The 20729-nt window shown below is 41.3% G+C and overlaps 1 protein-coding gene across 1 annotated transcript in view; it reads left to right on the forward strand.

The window, feature by feature from the left end:
• Nucleotides 1-20283, forward strand: part of IMPG2 (interphotoreceptor matrix proteoglycan 2) — an 80208-nt gene extending 59925 nt beyond the window's left edge. The window contains exon 21 of the mRNA XM_062007889.1: nucleotides 20053-20283. Within this exon, the coding sequence (XP_061863873.1) occupies nucleotides 20053-20283 (231 nt within the window). The remainder of the gene's footprint in view (nucleotides 1-20052) is intronic.
• The last annotated feature ends 446 nt before the right edge of the window (nucleotides 20284-20729 follow it).

The raw sequence follows: 20729 nt of genomic DNA on the forward strand, positions 1-20729 counted from the left end.
GACAAAGATCTCTAAAAATTCATATTAAGAAAACCAACCAAACTGACTTGGTGTATAACTCTATCAGTACCTGTTCTCAGCTATCATGCAGTTTTTCAGTCGCTAAAAAGTACAAGTTTTAAGGACTGGGCTTGATTTAAGAATGTGGACAAAATCAATCATTGTTTCCTGAACACTAACAGGTCTTTCAGTTTCTGTGGCTCCCTTGGAGGCTTGAAACACAGACAAAACCAAGGCCCTGCATGACACTGCCAGCTGCTCCTTTAACAGAGGATCTCAAACATACAGCAACCCACACTGGATCACAGTTCTATGTAATGCAAAAAACACTGGATGTAGGTTGTGCCTTTACTATTTCTGGGGTATCGGAACAAGCATTCAGAGCTACAAGGCTGACAGCAGTTCAGGAACTGTGTGCTTGCCTTCTATTTAGTAATTTTTTGGCAAAGGACAGAGCTTTGCCCACCAAAAATATGCTCAGTCACTCCATAGCTTTTAGCTGTTCTGTTAAGGTCAGGTCTGTGGGTTTTGTGTACCACCACGTAACAATTTGATCCCAGGTTTCTTCAGGTCCTCAGAGATAGCTGAATCTATGATTTTCTCCTATCTCCTCTAAAAAATGGAGTATGGATAAAGTTTAGATTTTTTTTAAGAACTTGCAGCTTAATTGCTAAAAATGGGAAAAGCTTTTAAGAATCAAGACTTTCACTCATGTTCCTCATAAGACCTACTGGAACTGGTCCTTGTTGTGAAAGCCTGCAAAAGGAACATGAAGTGACCTTGAGCACTCTTGCACATGAAGCATGAGCACAGCAGGTGTGTTAAGGTGCTAGAGCCCCTGCCCAGGGACAGGCACCTCACCCTACTAAAACACAAAACAAAAATATTCACCAATTTATCTATCTGTAAGCACTGTAGGACAGTTACAGCCTGATTTTGTGCAGCATAAGAAAGGTGATGGGGCATTGTTACTAGAAAGCACACAGGAATTTCATGGCACTTGACTTGAAATGCATTGCAACACAAGCAGCAGTTCCATCTTACCTTTCCACTACCTGATCCAGTTTGGGAACAGATGTTTTATGTTCTATATATCCATCCATTGGCTTTGGTATCCCAACTGAACCAAAAACAAATCCAAAGCTATTTCTTGTCCAGGAAAGGATTTTTTTTAATTTGTCAATCCAAGCAGGAAAGTTTGGATTTTGCCACACTGAATAGTACTTGGCTCTACTACTCCAAATTATTAATGGCTCCCAGGAATTTTAGTTGAGTTCTTGGGCTCTTGCCCATCCTCCTTCTCACCCTCCTTGCTGGGTCACCCACTGCACTTAGCAGTGGGAAACACACTCATGGCAGGCAGTGCTCCTTGGAAGATTACAGCAGGTTGCAGGACTAAAATGAGAGCTCGTCTGAGGTGCTACAGCTGTTCAGAATAAGCCAGCTGACCAACACCTCAAACTCATTGTTTCCAATTCAACAGCTCATAATTGCTTCAGGATAAAAAATGTCCTGGAATTTTGTGTGATGTGTGCCTATTTATTAAGTTTAAAAATGAGTTCTACCATCAGCACCTCTAAGGACTATGTTTCTGTATCAAATATGTAAGTTGGAGTAAACTACACCTTAAGCCTGACCTTTTATAAGAGGAGCTTGCCTCACCAGTTCTCATTTACACAAAGAAAATGACAAAAAAATACCATCTGTCTTGAATTGTTGGAAGCTGAAATGTTATTAAAAAAGTCTCATATTAATCACAAATCAGAGTTTGTGTTAACTGGAGTTGCCATTGCATTTCCACAGCTGATTACCAGATGAGGAAACTATGCCTTTCTGGAAAGGCTGACATAGCTTCAACAGAAATGAAAGCTGGAACAATAATGGATACAGCCATACATCAAAACTTTATGCAGTACTGAGGCTATGTGGCTGGATAAAACAGGGCAAGGACGCGGCAGGCTCTAAGTGCTGAGCATACAAAACAATCCCAAGAGTGAAAGACCTCCATCATGAGACACAGCTCCAAGGAAATGCACTCAGCTCCACCTAAAGAGGATTTCACAGTGATTACACTATCTCTCATCCCAAAAAGGGAGGAGGATGCAAAGCACTTCCAGCAGCAGTGCTCTACTCTCCTAGCACGACCTGCAGGTAACTGCTGGCTGTGGCTCACTGTTCACAGTTCCAGTCATCTGCTCTGCAAGGGAGTGGCTGTTGTTTCCAGCCCTGTTTTCAGATGGGAAGAGCAGAGGGTTTTGATTCACAAAAATGCTTTGTACAGTCCTCCAATAAGCCAGGGACAGATGCAGAGCTTTTTATTTAATGCGTGTGTCTTTTGTTACTTCTTATTTAAATTTGATTAAAAAAACCTGAAACAACCCCCACCACCAAAAAATAATTAAAAAAACTTCCCAAAACCCTTCCCACACTTCCATTTTTACCATTTGCTTTGTATCTGTTAACCTTAGGGATGGAAGGAAACCCACAGTGATGGTGGGAAGGCACTGTGGCTCTACACACAGCTCCTCCATTAGGAGTTCTCGCATTACCCTTTTCCCCACCACACCATTTATAATGTCAGCTCATGCATACCTGCTTTAAAAATACCAAACCAACAAACCCACACTGAAATGTCATCCCGAGGCTTGCAGTGAACAGGACTGTGAGCCTTATACATTCAGAGACTGACTTTTCAGGAGAGATGGATCTTTTGCGTTATGCATACAGCTCCTGATGACACACCTCACGTCTAATGCAATTCTGAATACACTCAGCAAACAGAAAGCAGAATCCGTGGGTGCATGACTTCAGAGTAAGGCTGATGGTAAGTGTTTTGGGGCCATCTCTCAGCACACCACACGACTACACTGACATTTTTCAAAGACCAAAGAACCTAAGAACTTTATGCTTACCTATGGCGAAAAAAGGAAGCAGAAGCTGCTGGTAAGGCATTCAAAGCATAGAACCAGTCTGTGGTTTGCAGGCACCACAAACCAGTTTCCAAAAAAGGATCATTTATCCTGGAGAGAAGGAAGAAAGTCTGCTATTTGCCACTGCCACATCCAGAAATAAACAAGGAAGAAGGATTAAATACAGCACCTGTATTCATAAAGGAGGTTAACGGGAAATTTGTTTTTGTGTGAAATACTAATGAGATGTGTGTGACCAAGTATAGCTGAGGTTTTCCAGCTTTGCTGCTTAGTACCTGTTCAAAAACTGTCTTGTATCGAGTACCCTCAGCTGTCTGTGAACAAACTTGCAAACCATCAGCTGCTCCTCTCCAGATGGAGCACAGCACAGAGTCCAACATCATGAAATAAAAACCCGATTAGCTCTGCTGACCAGTATGTACCATAAACATTTAACAAAACTGTTTAATTATTTCTATGCAAAAAGCAGATGATTTTATAACGTGAAAATCTTGGGCTGGCAGATCCTGAGGAAGCTAACCATGAGCCAGCAATGTGCCTTCATGGCCAAGGCGGCCAATGGCATCCTGGGATGCATCAAGAAGAGTGTGGCCAGCAGGTCAAGGAAGGTTCTTCTCCCCCTCTCCTCTGCCCTGGTAAGGCCTCATCTGGAGTCCTGTGTCCAGTTCTGGGCTCCTCAGCTCAAGAGGGACAGAGAACTTCTGGAGAGAGTCTAGCACAGGGCCACCAAGATGATCAGGGGACTGGAACATCTTTCATATGAGGAAAGGGTGCGGGAACTGGGGCTGTTTAGTCTGGAGAAGAGAAGACTGAGGGGAGATCTTATTAACATTTATAAATATCTAAATGGTGGGTGCCAGAAGGTTGGGACATCCCTTTTTTCTATGGTATCTAGCAACAGGACAAGGGGTAATAGGATGAAACTGGAACACAAAAAGTTCCACTTATAAGAAAAAACTATTTCACTGTTCAGGTGAGGGAGCCCTGGCACAGGCTGCCCAGAGGGGTTGTGGAGTCTCCTTCCTTGGGGGTCTTCAAGACCTGCCTGGACATGTTCCTGTGCAACCTAATCTAGGTGGACCTGCTTCTGCAAGGGGGCTGGACTGGATGATCTCTAAAGGTCCCTTCAAACCCCTACTATTCTATGATTCTATGAAGTAGGAGAGCCATTCAGCTCTGTAATACAGAAAACCAAAGATGTGAATTTGTCAACCAGCTCTGGTTAACTAAGCCTCTTGATGTACAATGTCAAAATGGTTGTGCTGCACAGTCCCTGTTCTGCCCTGGGAAATGTGAAACCTCCAATCTAGCAAAGATTGGTCAGCAAACAGAGGATGCATTCAGGGACCAAAGTTGATAACTAAAAGCATTTATCCAGTTTTAAACTTCAGTCTATGCAAAAGCCCACACGCAAATCATTCTGAAAAACGCATCTGGTACAGCAAAATACATTTTCTCTTGATGGGATTTTCTAAGATCATCAGCTGTCTCACACAGATGAAGTTACTTTATTGTTTCGGGACTTCTGCTGATCTACATTGTGCTTGCCTCAAAAGCCCTGCCACTTTGACCTTCCTTCCCTCTAGTTAGTCGAAATGGTACCAAAAGGCTTCAGCTTAGAATGGCCAAATTAAGACTCAGTTCAAATTAAAGAAGTGTTCAACCTAGTCCACAAGCACAGCAATACTAACTGCTCTACATCTGTGTCAGTTGGATCTTGCTTCAGGATGCTTTTGGGGGTGGGAAGATGGGGCAAAAGAAGGGAAGAAAAATGGACAAAAGACAAAGCTTGGCTACAGTCTGGGTCAGCAACAATAAGTCAGAAACAGAAATCTACATGAAAATGTAGGAAGTGAAAACAAGTGGTCCTGTCCATCTCTTGTTTTAAAGGCTCTTACTGGGACCAGGGCAAAGGATAGATGTATTTCCACAGAATTCCCTGAGCTTTGAAGGAAGCCTGGAGGGATTATTCCACTGCAGGACACGAGACACCCTAGGAAATACTCATTTCAACTTTGTGTCTCTTTGCTATGTGCACTGAAACATCTGCTCTGTTTTTTCCACACACAGAGCACGGTAAAATTGGAGTTAAAAAATCTAACCTCTGAAATGAACTATGAAATGAACTAGAGCCAAGGCAAAGAATACCATCAGTCTAGGAGAGGAAGGGGGAAAGCACTCAAGTTTCTTACTAGTGCCAAAACTTATCATTTGAAAGCTCCCTACCTTTCCACACTTTTTCTCCACAAACAGAAGCAGTAAACACCTTTTCAGGGTTTGGTTTTGTTTTGTTTTTCTCCCTCAAAACATAGGCTGTCCTTCCTTAGCTTCTCAAATTAACTTTCCTACTTTTAATATCCATAATTATAGCACACTCAAACACCTAGCCCCAAACAGCAATCCTGCATACGACTATGGCAGAACTTTTATCCATAGCAGCTCCCAAATACAACTCTGACCCTAAACTTCCTTTATTCAGAGGCTGAGAACAGAATGTCCTCCTGTCAACCCAGTCATGCCTTCATTTTCAATGGGTCTGTAATAAAATACTGCAAGAGCTTTTTACAAAGCAGGTGTAATGTTTTTTTTTGGTGCAGTTTTTAAGCTCAAAATGCAGCCAAGGATCTCACTAAGATACAGGATTGCTTCACTGATAACTGAGATGCCAGATGTATAAATCTCATGCATTTCAATTCAAGGGCATGGCTGACAGTCTGTACCACTACACCTGTTCATGTGGGGCAAAGATACTACACTTTGCCTTTTTTGTGTGGTACCAAAAACTGACCAAAGAGCCAGGTCTGGAGTCTCATTCTCCATCCCAAGAAGCAAAGAGAGATGTATGACCCTACTCAAGTTACAAGGTTTTTGGTTGATTCCAACTGACTAAATCTCATTTGCAGCTGCCTTCAAAATATCATATGGACATATGTGGGTCTCCTGAGCATCATCAAGAAAGCCCAAAGCAATCAGCCTGCCAAGCAACTGTCAGCTCAGTAAAGTAGCCATATAATTAAGAAGAGTGTGGCCAACAGGTCGAAGGAGGTTCTTCCCCCCACCCTCCTCTGCCCTGATGAGGCCTCATCTGGAGTACTGTGTCCAGTTCTGGCCTCACCAGTTCTGGGCTCCTCAGCTCGAGAGGGACAGGGAATTTCTGGAGAGAGTCCAGCACAGGGCCATCAAGATGATCAGGGGACTGGGACATCTTTCATACGAGGAAAGGCTATGGGAACTGGGGCTGTTCAGTCTGGAGAAGACTGAGGGGGGGAAATCTCATTAACACAAGTATTTAAAGGTGCATGTGAAGAGGATGAGGCGGCAGTTTTTCCTGTAGTGTCCAGTGATGGGACAAGGGATAATAGACAAAAGCTGGAACACAAAACATAAGGAAAAACTTTTTTACTGTAAGGGTGAAGGAGTCCTGCCACAGGCTGCCCAGGGAGGGTGTGGAGTCTCCTTCTTTAAAGCTTTTGAAACCCATCTGGAGGTGTTCCTACGCCACCTGATCAAGATGAATCTGTTTTAGCAGATGGGTTGGACTAGGTGATCTTTAGAGGTCCCTTCCAACCCCAATCATTCTGTGATTCTATGATGCAATTTGTGGACCACAAATAAGTCCATATCAGACTAAAAGGGAAGACTATTAGCTTAGTTTGGATACAGGCTAATGGTCTACAGGTGAAGATCCTGTACAGTAGAGCATAGGTTAAAGTTCAGCATAGGTTAATTTACCTTCTTGAATAAACTATCCCACATGGAAGATAAGGCCACTCAGGATGCTTCTAGCACTAAGCTAGTCTGTGCCCAGTGAAGGTGGCTCCAGGCCTGTAGCAGGAGAGTACATGGAACAACACAAGTGACAGTTTGATCAGTGCTGACCCACTGCCTCGATCAAGCAACAGAGCTCTAGAAAAACAGGCTGGCAGCAGCAACCACCAGAGTGGCTGGCAAATGCTATCCTGGAAAGGATCAACCCATGAGGACAGCCAGCATCTTCCTCTTCATTGCACCTGCATTGACAGTGGGTGTTCTCTCAGCAAGACCCCTATCCCTGCATTCTGGTGAGCGGAAAGGCCAGGCTCGCTCCCCAGTGCCTACAGAACAGTCTGGTGTGGCTGAAAGCAGTGTATTGGCTTTGGCAGTGCTGGCTTCCCAAACAGGGCCTGCTGGAAAGCGGCTGGGCACTCCTCACCACCAAGGATGGCAACACTGAAACAGCAGCTGCAAAACAGCCATTTTCCAGTGTCTCCTGTGCAGAGAGATCACAAAGACAACGGTATGTGATGGTTTCAGGTTCTGTGGACGGCTCTCCTCATAGCTTACTATAGTAACTGGTTCCTTGTCTGACTGCTCTGCAGAAAACATTATCTTATTGGTACTGTCTTTGCTTCTTAAAGAAAGAGTGAATAAATGCATCCATATTCAAAGTAGCAGCATAGCTTTGACATGTTTCTTGCTTTGAAATGATTTCTTGAAATCACGCTGGAATGCTTAAGCCCATCACTTTCAATAAGCTACTTGTCAACTCAGGTATTTGACACATTTCTGAAAAACCTGCTACAAGGTGTTTCTGATGATTAAAAGCTGGTTCCGTTTCTTTATACATAAATGGTATTTACTGACAGGATTTTATGATATAAAACATTCCTCAGAAGGCAGAGTTGTTTGGCCAAACCACCTTAATTCAAGCACTAAGCTGTATTGAAGCAGAAGCTGTTTCAGCAGTGATACAGTCTTGTTAAACATATTTCCTCATTACAATCAAATTAAACGTGCTTCAGATCCGTTCTCGGGGCAGTGTGATGCAGTCAGGGGGCTTTCTGAGGAAAAGTAATATTGTGTAGTAATATTTAGATATTATTGACCAGAACACATATCACTTCCCAAGATATCCCATTTGTTTGCAGTTTGCCTTTCTGCTGAGGCTGTTAGTGACAGTCTGTATCCACTGGAGACTGTAATGAGACAACCAGGTCATTTCACATAAGCCCCCAACTTGCTATCCAAGGACAATTAATTTTCTAATTGGCAATGAATTGCAGGAATACTCACATAAAAAGAATACAAACCCAAATGCTCTAAGTTACATTTCATCTGAACATTGTCCACATAAGCACAGACATTAATGAGAGATGTCAACACTAAAAGGTGTTGAAGATTATTTTAGAAATAACAAATGCTTCAGGGATTAACAGTACCATATGGTACCTTTCACCTCCAACTTACTGGTACAAATCCAGCTAGAGCAGCATGGATAAAAACCTTTACCATCTGGTGATTCATTACTTTATGGAAAATAAACAGGTGTTTATATCTCATACACACACAAAATCCACCACCATAACTGGAAGGCTTATTGGCTTTCTCAGTAGAGAGATCAAGGAGAACCAGAATACTCTTCTCTTCCCCTAGTACGACTAATCTATTTACATGAGGAGTAAGGACAGTTGAATGCCAAATACTGCTACCAGCACCTATTATCAGAAATTTAAATATGATCTATTATGTTTCCAGAAACAGTCTTTTTCAGGGAACAGGAAGACTGATGGCTTTCAAATTGAAATCTCATTTGCTGCTTCTTCTCCCCTACCCATTTGCTGAAGCAGCAGGTGTAACAATATTCTCCTTCCCTAGAAGCTTTATCTTGCTTGTATTCTTAGACCATCACTGCTATGACAGCACTACTAAAAAATATTCCACATTTAGCAGCCCTCATATCAGCCTCAACAACGAAGCTCCAAGTAATCAGCCTCCATATACCTCCATAATGGGTTAATTCGAACATTATCTTTGATCCAAAAGTACTGTCTGAGTTTGAGTCACCTAGTTTGCTCTTAAATATGCTCTCCTGTGCTCCAATTTCTCCCTATGGGTTAGAGAGAAGGTTAAAAAAAAATGATTATGTAAAATATGTAAGCAGTTATTATTAGTTTTAAACTTAATAGCAACAGGTACATAAATATCCTTTGAATTTCCTCTTCTCAATTTATGTAGAAAATATGTTTTTGTATAGCAGAATTTACTGGCTGTTTAATACATCTTATCTTTGTTAGTAGCATATGGGAGCTTCTCTGAATAACTTGTAAGTGGAATAGTCAGAAGATAATTTGTTTGCCTTCTTAAAAGCTCTATTTTTATCCTAGAGCAAGTAGTGGGTTTTTTGGCTTAAGCTGAATGCAGCTACTTTCACATCATGTAATGAACAGGAGCACAAATCACATCAGAGAAATCTCTTAAGTTCCTTGGTAAATCTGCACCTGTTGTTTTGTAGCCTCTTAAAAAAAACCAAAACCAAACCAAAACCGGTAGATATTCTTATTTCATTACCCCACATACACTTTGAACAAAACAGATCAAAGGCATGGTAATGCAGACCAGGGCCTTTCTATTATTGCTCCTGACTCTTTTATCAGTATTATTAACACACATCAAATCAGTCAAAGCTAGAAATAACTAAGAGAGATTTGTTAAACTAAAGATCTGCCAGAAACATCAACCCACAAATCATATTGTCTCTTCATACACCTAGTCACGTTAGCTCCCTGGTCTGACCACCTGTGTCTGGATGCGCTGTCTGGCAGGGCTTCCCAAGGAAATTTTTCATGCATCCACCAGACTTTTCCAAGTATCTTTGAGCTTCCATCCTTATCTCTGGCAAATACACACATGCTAAAATACAGAAACAGTGACTACTAAGTCACTGTTCAACATTCAGGGCTGAAAGTGGCATTATTTCAAAATGACCAAGCTCCAGGCCCTAGTTTAAACACAGTGTGCATCTAGGTCTCTGTAAACATCTTTTAAATTCCTTTTCTTTGTATGCTACTGATTATGTGGCTGCTGAACTGCAGTGGAAGTCCTGAGTGAATTAAAGCACAAGGTTTCAAGGGCTGCTCTCCCTGAAACTATGCAGTGCATAAATAGTTACTCAAGAACTTCAAAAGGACCTGAAAGTGCACGGGCCTCAATGCTTTCATGTCAGCCACTGTCTGCTAGAAAAGCTTAACTCATTTTAGGATTTGCTTGGCACTTATCCATTTAAGATTTTAATCCACAGCCTTTGTCCTTCAGATTCTTTAATGTATTTGTGGCACAGACAGAAGGCAAGATTGCTTAAGCTGAGCCTTGCTTTCAGATGCCCTCCTTGCTAGTCCTAACAAGTTTCCTGATGCTCTTCAAAATGAATAGTTTCTCTCTGTCAGCTGGTGGACTACTCTAGTGTGCCTTCCCAGAAGAACAACAAACAACCTGCCCAGACATTTGGTGCATGATTAAATGCAATTGCTAGTTGGCTGAAACTAGATAGAGCCCTGACAAAGAGATTAAGAGACAAAAATCTGCTTTGACCACAAAAAGAGACCACAAAACATCGCCACAAGTTTGCTCTACTCTAACAAAAGGCAATCCAGGAGTCACAGGAAGTACCAGGGACTCTGCTCTATGTAATCACCACAAAACCAGCTCAAACCAGAGTGCAGTGACACCTGCCAGGCAGACCAGATGGCTTACTGGGGGCTGCATAACTCAGAGCAAAGCTCCCAAGAGGTTTGGGAAGCTGTCCATTTCACAAAAAGGGCACAGTATAAGTTACCAATGCCTTCCCACAATTTCCATCTACTCTGGGACTATGCTTCCCCAAAGGCAGAGAAATGCTCTTACAATCCACTGAGAACTCATAAGTTCATCTGCATGTTGCTGTGAGACATTGTATGTTATCTTTGTAGTAACACACAAGGAAAACTGCCTCTATCTGGGTAACCAGGGAGGTCCAGGTACTATCTTTTTGGACTTTCAGAAGAAGACTCTCAGCTTGTAGAACTGCCCAGATAACACAAGAGCCCCCACCAAGCCCTCACAAGAGCCCTACAGGCAAAATAGTTCACTCAAGTATTCAGTATTGGCCACCTTGGAAACTCTGGGTAACACAGCAGCAATTGCAGAGACTAATAAACCTATCTAAAAGCACTCCTCCTCTTCCCTGTGCCCACTTGGGCATTTCTGCTGCCAGTCTGTTGTGTCTAGAGGTTACACAGCTGTGAATTCAGCTGAAGCAGGGAGCCCTAAACAGCAAAACCCTCAAGCCCTAACAAGCATTTTGGCTGTATTCTATTTATTTGCTGCCCATCCACTGGTGCCAATGCTGGCAAACAGGCAAGGAATGCATTCTAAGGAAAATAGATGGTGAGGTTGCTCTTTCTGGTAGCAATGTCCATGTTTAAGATGCAGTTTCATAATCAGTGTAGGCCACAGTGAGTTCTTGGGACCTGATCAGCAGACCACACTACAGCTTTCTGTATGAACACTAGTGCTATTTGCCCATTTGCTTCTTCAGTATTTACAGTATTCCCTTCCACCCCTCTAAGTGGAATTCCTACCACTACCTCAAGCTATCAGAACATCCAAGGAAGACAGTCAGGCTCTCAAACCCAGCATTCTATGGGAAAGTGCAAGGGACTAAAAAAACCTCTCACAGACATTTGCATACAGACTGGGACATCCTCTTTCTGAGTTACTGAAGACAAAATCCAAAGGACTGCAAAATCTTTTCATTCATTAACAACTGAAAAATATGGACACATGTGTGGCTTTATACATCTAGTTAAACTTTTTAGCTCAGTTTTGTGGTGGGGAAGGCGGAAATAAATAAACAAAACACTCAAACACAGAATTTTTTTAATGACATACAACTACCAACCAACCAACTGCAGACTGCAGTGCTATTAGATGTACCTGAAAACCGTTATAGAAACAAGGAGTGTCTGCCAATAGTATATTCTCTGATTCTTGTTTATCATTTTCCTTGCTCCAACTTCTCTTTTAGTTCCTTATTCTTTGCTCAATTCTTTTAGTTTTCTCAAGTTCTCCCATCCCTAAGCCACATTTGTTACAGTATAATTTTTCCTTTTCTCCCTTCAGAAAGCAGGACTTGAATGAGTTTTGCACACTGAATGGCACTTGACATGATTGTCTCATGCCACACCTCAAATGTCTCAACTTTAAACACTTTGCATACTCTTATATCCAGTTGTCTTTCCGTGATCACATTATTACACCTTAAGTTCAACAGCATGAGCTAATAATGGAGAAGGACTAAAAGGTGGTAATAGACATAGCCTGGAACATGAAAAGTTCCACTCAAACATAAGGAAAATCTGCTTTCCTGTGAAGGTGAGGGAGCCCTGGCACAGGCTGCCCAAGGAGGATGTGGAGTCTTCTTCCCTGGAGATTTTCAAACCCACTGGGACATGTTCCTGTGTGACCTGATCTAGGTGAACCTGCTTTAGCAGGGGGGTTGGACTAGATGATCTCTAGAGGTCCCTTCCAATCCCTACCATTCTGTGGTTCTATGATTTCCTCAGAGGTAGTGTAATACTACTGAGATTGTTACTCTAGCTGGTAGCTTCAGTTACACTTCCTTCACTGATCTGCCATCCTCACAAGCTTTGCAGCCCTATAATGGCTTATCCTCTGCCTCCAGGAACATACTTATTCCATTTTAATACTTCATGGTACCTCCATCCCATCTTGTGTCACTAGACTTTGCTATCCCATTGTCTGCACTACCCCCAGTAGAAAACTCTTGTCCACAACTATCTGTAGAGATTTCCCTGTCCTACTTCCCATCAGCTCTTTGAAACAGTTTAATTGTGATTCCCCATCTCAACCCCACAGACATGCTTCCCCAGTAGGAAACCCATCCAACAGACCTACACAATTAGTCTGCTAACTTTAAAAAACACACCAATCCAAACTTAACAAAAACTAAGAACATCACTGAGAAGGTAAGAAATGGAAATTTAACTTCTTTGTAACAACACAGAAAACCATACTCCATTCCCAATTATATATAAATATCTGTAAACACAAACACACATTCTCACTCTAAATTACCTCTGGCCTTGGATGTTTAGTTTTCAGAACCATATTAAATTTGTCCTGCTCTGGGCCACAGTCCTAGCTCTGTCACAGGCTTTCTGCATTATGTCAGGGAAGTTACTAAACTACTAAATATCTAGAAGTCTGGATTACCATGTTCCTCTTCACTAGAATCAACAGAAGTACTCAGTTCACTCAGATTCATGACAAGACAAACAATTCTGATCTGTCCTTATGTTTCCCAATCTATTAATCTTGCTCCTCTAATAATTAGACAGGGATAACATTAGTGCCTCATCTGGGTGCTGAAGAGGGCAATTAAGCACTTGAGGAAGGTTCACATGGAACTTGTATAAATCACTTGCAGTAAAAGAGGAAAACTAAAACCCAGCAAAACCCAACAATTTTGGCCAACAAAAAACAAGCAGAGAAACACTTCAAACCCTAATTGTGGAGGCCAAAGATTTATGAAATAACTTGTCAGCTTCTAGATATGCATCTCAAAAATTCTCTGTGTTTATATCATTCACCTTGTGTCTTATTAACCATAATATCAATGTCTATCAAGCTGTCAAATGTCACAACTAATAACTGTTGTCTTACAAACTGCACGCTGAACTACCAGCAAAAGAGTTCATTAGAAGAAATAAAGGAGAAAACCTGGCTAAACTTGTCTTCAATTTTCATTCATCTTTTAAGGACAATCAGGAGAGCAGATGGTTTATTACTGTTGCACAGCTTCTGGTAAAGAGAGATGATCCATTTATTTAACAGTCTAATCTCCTGTCAGCCCTGTGTTTGGGAAATGGCATACTGCAAGCTTTCCCTGTATTACAAGAACGCTTTCCTGACAGGTCTGAAAAAAAAATCAAGCTTTCCTGTCAGTCAGATGAGCCCTGTTATCCCATTTGGCAATGAACCTTGGATAAAAATAGACTGCCATCTGACTAAGCAACTGTGAGACACAATGCTGGAATGCAACTGATCTGAATATAAGATAATCAGTGGATGTCTTTCCAGTAACACCTTATGTCTGCTGGGAAAACATGCAACACTTTTTTCAATAGTGCACCTGAAAAAAATATTAAAAGTGAGTATTTGCTTTGGGTTTTTTGTTAGTTTAGTTGAGTTTTTCTGGAATGCCTATACTACAGTTTCTCTATTTTAAAGAAGGCTTGATAGTTTGAGCCTTCCCCATGAGTTCTCTACAAAATGTCTCATGCTATTTTCTCTTCACATTGTGCTTCTTTGCTTCCACTTTTTGGGATAGAAGAAAAAGATAAGGGGCTCAACAGCAAATGTAATTCAGAAAACCTTAAAGACTTCTGTGTAAAGACTGTTGGATGTAATGTATACCAGTATGCCAATCTGGCACATCTGACTGATGTTGGCTCTTGGAATGGTAAAAGGACAAACATAGATCAGTCTTTGTGACAGTAAACTATTTCATGGTACCCTAACAGTATTAAGCATATTCTGGTTTTATTGTCAGAAATTTCTTCTGTCTAAAATAAACTAAAAAACCCCCCTTGAAATCAATCACTAGTACAAGCAAGAAAGAATCAATAAAGTAAAATGAAACAGACTTCTCCTGGTCAACACATACTTCATCAGGTTAGTCCTTTGAATTGGGTAAGCCAAAGGAAAAGTTAAATGAGAGTATGTCTGCTGACATTAAGTTTACTTCAAGTTGAAAAAAAATTTGGGGTAGCTCAGAATAACATTGCTTTATAACCATTAGAGTCTAACAATTTTAAAGAATCTCTGAGAATTTTTTCATGCATGTATACAGAACATGTGAAAGTTACGCTTTGCTATTTGAAATCCACACTGTGGACCACAGAGAAAAACTCTCCTGCCTTTCCAACGCTGCTTCTACTCCTTCATTGTCAAATTTATTAATGCAGATAACCTACAGCACAATCACTGAGAAATCACAATATTCTTTCACTCATGCTTCTCTGAGTAATTTATATTTTTAGTTCTATAAATCATCATCATAATAAAGTGTCCTATATTTTTGAATGCTGTCATTGTGCCCTAGAAATGCATTAGACAGGGTACCTGCAATAGCATATAGTTAGAATGAAGCACAAGTTTGGATGCATCAGGGAAGGAAAAAAATTCAGGGAAGCAATCAGTATCTGTGGCCTTAAAGACAGACCACGGTCAAGACAGTTAAGTCTAGACTGCTACCTCTAAGTTACTATGGGAGACTCCACTTCAATAATGGCTTTCAAAAAGAATTTAAACAAAGGCTGTGTTACATATGAGAGGAAAAAAAGAGTTTCTCAGAGAAATGTGGAGATGTGGTGTTCATTTAATTTATATCACATGATGATCTACACTGAATGAAAGTGTGGAAAGAAGAAAGTTCCTACCTTTCACTGTCACTCACCCCATTGTTACTAGAGTGTCTTGAAGACATGTCGTGGTCCTCACCAAAACTAAGTGAGCAATTAACTCAATACTCTTCAGAAAACTACAATGTATTTATACCATCTCAGAGTAATGTGACTTATAGAGGAAAATTTGTCTCCTTCAGTCATTTACTAAAGTCTTTGAGGAGAGAAAGACATCTCCAAGATGTTACTACAATTAGTCTAGGGAAAGCTGCTGCTTTCTACTCAAACTCCACAACAGAAAAGCTCTGACTGGAGACTGCATCACTGCCCAATCTTTTGAATGCTGCTAGAAGGCAAGCAAAGCTGTTTACTGTTTTGCAACAGAGAAGAGCTAAATTAGTTTGCACTTAGTGAGTTCTGTTTGCTTGTCTGCTTTTTAAAAGCTAAAAATAACACCCTTTAACAAATAAAATGGTAGTGACCAGTTTGATACAAACATTAAGCTTATATTCTCCCTATTCTGCCTTCTCTCCATGCCATTTTTTTTTGATGATGAAGGATTTAGATCCTGTATAGGACATGACCTTAGTTCCCAGAGCAGACAAAGTTCAAACTTACATCCTTTTAAATACGGTGATTAGTTCTTGGTTTGTATGTGCATTTTTTAAAATCGGGATTCCAAAGAATGACTGTCTTCATAATTTTCTTCCAAGAATTACATTTTGCTACCTAGAAGAGGACAATCTGCAAAGGGCAAATGTATATATTAGAAAAGAAAGAGAAACTCATATGACAGCAAAAATGGGAGCTCTTCATTTCTCCAAATGATACTGTAATCTGTTTGAAGGAAAAGAACTTTAGGATTATTGTAGTATATACTTTCCATTAGCTGGCAGCTTCCTGCTCACCCATAATGCTGTTTTCCTTTTAAGTGCAGCAAGGACTATTCATCCTAGTTGTGGGACTGCAAGCAGTCAAACTAAATTATTGCATTTGTGTTGATGAGAATTAAATGAACATGTAGGGTCAAAAACATCTGTAGGGCTGAGCTAATTACAGCAGGGGGTTAACGTGTATGTAGATGAAACCTGGCATGCTGGACTTCAACAAGTGATGTGAGTAAACCTGTACAAGTATAAACTGCAAGGATTTATTGCAGTGCAAATGCTGGCATGAGAACTTAAGTCATAATTGTTTCCCAGCCCAAGAAGATAGGATATGTGAGCTGTTTAACAGCAGCATGAGTAAAAAGAGCATGTCCTATACTTGATATTTCTTCTTTCAGCACCTATTTTTTGAGGGTATGCTTTGCACTGTCTATTTTATGGGGTGTGTGCCTTCCATCAGCTCTCAAAGCTGCACTCAACATTATGCTTTGAGAGGCAGCTGAGAGGAGAGAGGAAAGCAGATGTCTGATGGATGTATAAATAATCATAATTCAGAGAGTTTTAGCCTATTCAAACAAAGCCAAGTTTCTAGTCCAGACTAGACAGCAACCTTTTTCCTCTCAATTTGAGTGACTACTATGTAGTGGCTGGGAAAAAACATGTGTATTTACATGGAACACCTCCCATAGTCAGCCTGGGTCATTTTGTCACATGCTACAGAGCTCACGCAAAAAACCCTCAAGTTCAGTAATTTCCATTACAAAATTGCCTAGGAGGCTTAAGTGGCACCCTGTCAACATATAACATCCTGATGAAATAACACACAGTTTAAAACAAACAAATCTATTGGTAAACTTGTCATTATTTCTAAAGGATGTATTTGAAACAAGTAGTGCTTGAGATAACGCCTTGCTGAACCTTGCATCTGCTTCTGTCAGTAACTGGAAGGCTTACTTGACTTTCACAGAATCACAGAATCTTAAGGGGTGGAAGGGACCTCAAAAGATCATCTAGTCCAACCCCCCTGCTAGAGTAGGACCATCTAGAGTAGGTCACACAGGAACTTGTCCAGGTGGGTTTTGAATTTGTTGGTCATGCAGAGCCACTACTACCCCAGAAGCAGTATTTGTTTCCTACCTCATTACATAGCAGCAGAATCACTATTCCACAATTCACTCTGATTACATTTCTGCTGTTTTTCCTTGAAAAGATTCTTGCAGTCAAATTGTTCTTGTAACTGACATACACACAAAAATAATAAAAATAATGATAAAAAAAGCCACAAAACCCCCACAACAACAAAAAATCCAATAAAAAAAAATCTTCCTGTCACATAGCAATTAAGATAACAAGTAAATCCTAGTATGACAAAGGATTCCATAAAGCCTGTTTTTTGCCACTTGAAAATGATGTCTTTAAGCTTCACTCATTTTTATTGATCTAAGACATTTTTACGAGCCTCAAATTGTATTTTAATGTATTTACAGGTAATAGAAGTGTTTATACTTGCTAGACGGTTCACTGTGCCTGTACTGCACAATAAAGCCCAGTGCAGAAACACTTGGGCTGACACTTCTGGACAAGGTGTGGTTGTCCCATAGCCAGACTACATTTCCCACCCAAACACAGAGACAGCACAGAGCTGCACACCAGCAAGTTGTACTACCTGGGCCTTACTAACAGCGTGCTGACATGGTGACAATGCATCCAGCTCCAATATGGGTACAATCTCCACCTAAGCAAGTTCACTGTTCTCCACATGGCATGAAATACTCTTGCTTACTGAAATGCCAGGCAAATGAAGGGTCTCAGCACTCAAAATCTCTGGCCCAACTTGTCAAGTTATCCATCGTACCCACAGCTAAAAGCCTGTAACAGCAAATCACTGGAAAGAAGAGAAACCTCATACTTCAGGTCTTAATCCAATCCCAGGAATGGGGATTAAAAGCAAAGCCTCTCAGGGCAAAAGCAAACAATCTGGTTTGGTTTGTTACAACTTCACATAAAGAACACACCAACAAACAGTGGTTCTTGCCACCTGAGGATGCTAGAGTACCAGGAAATTTCTTCAGACACACATCCAGTTGCACACAGGACTAAGACTTTGGAAATACCTATGTCATGCACCATACATTAAGTGTACACCACTTCTCTTAAAGACTTCCATCTCATTTTGCTCCCTGCAGTTCCACCCTTCAACTAACTTCCCCATCTACAGTGTAGGGATGCTGTTGTAATTCTCAAAACCATCACTCTCACTACCATCTCTCTTTTTGCGAGACTGCTAAGTTAAAAGCTTTTACTTAAAATTATTTTCCAGGCTTTATTGACCCATCTTATGTCTTCTGTCAACTCAAAGGTCTAACATCTCCCACAATAAGGTGAAGAACTTTTCTGTCACACTTACTGAGCTTAATTTCACCATAGTAGTTAAAAAAAAGAGAAGTGTTCAGCACACATTTCAGCAAGCAGTTATCTTGCTATCCCCATGACTTTTTGAAGCACACTAAGCCCAACCAGATGTAGCATTTTTGACAGCCCATAAAACATGTTACCACAAACATATTCTCCCCAAAAAAGCAAACATCTGCCTTTTCCATTTCCTGTTTTCATCTGTTAAAATTAGCTGAATTACCCATCTCTCACTTTGCCTGCATACATGAAAATAGTCTCTTTGCACTGGTACATGGATCAAGTTTCTTTTATTTATTTTTTTGTCTGGTAAAAAAACCCCACAAATCCAAATCCAACAAACAGAACTTCAGGGAATCACTGCTCTGATTTCACCGAGGCTTTTCAGTGAGTACAGGTCATCTTAACTCCAAACTAGTTAAGGACAATATGCTTGACAACTTGCAAGCACAGAACCAAGAAATGATCTGCACATTGCTGTATGAAAGTCAGCTGTTTATCCTCTATATTTCAAAAGAGATTCAAGCCAACATGTAAACACCATAGGAGTGCCAATGCTGTAGCTTTCACATAAGTCAAAAGAAGGTAAAGTGTTGCTTTACCACAATATTGTCAGACTGATGTAGTGCCAGTGCAACAGGCTTAGCAGTTTTGACCTATAAAGTCCTAAATGAACTGTGACTACTCAGGAGACTCCCTCACCCAGCTGTGACATTCCTGTGAGTGACATCACTACAAAATCTTGGGCCAGAAACTCCTGCATTGCTCTTAGTAGCCTAACAGCTTAAAAGAAGGCTTTTAAACTTGATTTTCTTCTTCTACTTTAAGATTAAATATAATAAAAGCTGGAGTGACAGGCACTTCAGGATTCTGGTATTAATATGTATGTGTATTGTTGCCCTGTTAATGTGTTATTGGCTACTAGTTTGCTTCTGGCACAATTTCAATTACTGTTTGCCTTCTCATCATATTCTATATGGCAGTGTCACACATGCACAAGGCTATTGGGTAAAAACTTGTTCTAAATGCACACCTGGCAGCCGTACAAAAATCATCTACCTTCCAGTTTATCTGGACCTCTCTACTCATTTGTGATTACACTAGCCACATCTAACACTGGAACTGTCTTCAAGTAACTTGTTACATTTGTGATTGTATTCTTCCCAATTCTGTTATAAGAGAGGAGAAACACCTTTGATTTGACCTAGGAATAGAGTATCTCAAATTGGAAGGGATCTATTAGGATCATTGAGTCCAATTCCCTCCTCCTCACAGGACTATCCAAAACTAAACCATATGACTAAGGACAGATGCTCCCTGAATTCTGACAGGCTTGGTACTACTATCGGCTCTCTAGGGAGCCAGTTCCAGTGACTGACTGACTACCCTCTCAGTGAGGAACCTTTTCTTAATGTCCAATTCAGGCTGTGTGCTGAAGACATTTAAGTACATACTGTCATTACTGCTGCTTCAATTATGTTTGAAAGGGAAAAGTTATGCAGAGAAAGTCGGGGCAACAACAGCATGGTGTCCTCAGAACCAGAGACACAGTCGTGCCTGGAAATGGCAATGCCACACCCAAAGCTGTGGTCTCCCTTCTAGTTTCAGCCTGCTGACTGTAACGCCGCTCAGCGGAAACAGTCCTCACGGACGGTGAGGGCCAAGCAGCTGTCGCCTCCCACGGCCAACAGCTCCGGGGACCCAGGCACGCTGGTCCCAGCCCCTCGCCGCCGTGCCCGTATCCGAGGCCGCGCCCGGAAGGGCTCCGCGGTGCCCCTCTGCGGCCGCCAGAGTGCGGCAGAGGCTGAGGCACAGCCGGCCGGGCCGGCCTAGGCTGGGGCACGGCCCCGTCGCCGTCCCGGTTCGCGGTGAAGCCTTCTCGGCTTCAGGGACCCATAGTCTTTTCCAGTGAAAAGTGCCGTATCTACTGCATTATGGAGATAATAGTTACACATTAACTACACATTAAAATATCCTTTAATAATCTTTGCACATAATTTTATAAAACATCCAGTCCTGGGCTCCCCGGCGCAAATGAGACAGAGAACTCCTAGAGAGAGTCTACCAGAGGGCTACCAAGATGATCAGGGGGTGGAACATCTTTCTTGTGAGGAAAGGCTCCAAGACTTGGGGCTGTTTAGCCTGATAAGACTAAGTCTTTATCACTTGTAAGTACAGCAGGAGCAGTACAGCAGTGATCATTTCCTTGTACTTGGCTTTGGCGAGGCTGCACGTAGAATACTGTGTCCAATTTTGGGTTCTTTTGTACAAGAAGGACA

The sequence above is a fragment of the Colius striatus genome, chromosome 1 (assembly GCF_028858725.1).
Source record: "Colius striatus isolate bColStr4 chromosome 1, bColStr4.1.hap1, whole genome shotgun sequence".
Taxonomy (NCBI): domain Eukaryota; kingdom Metazoa; phylum Chordata; class Aves; order Coliiformes; family Coliidae; genus Colius; species Colius striatus.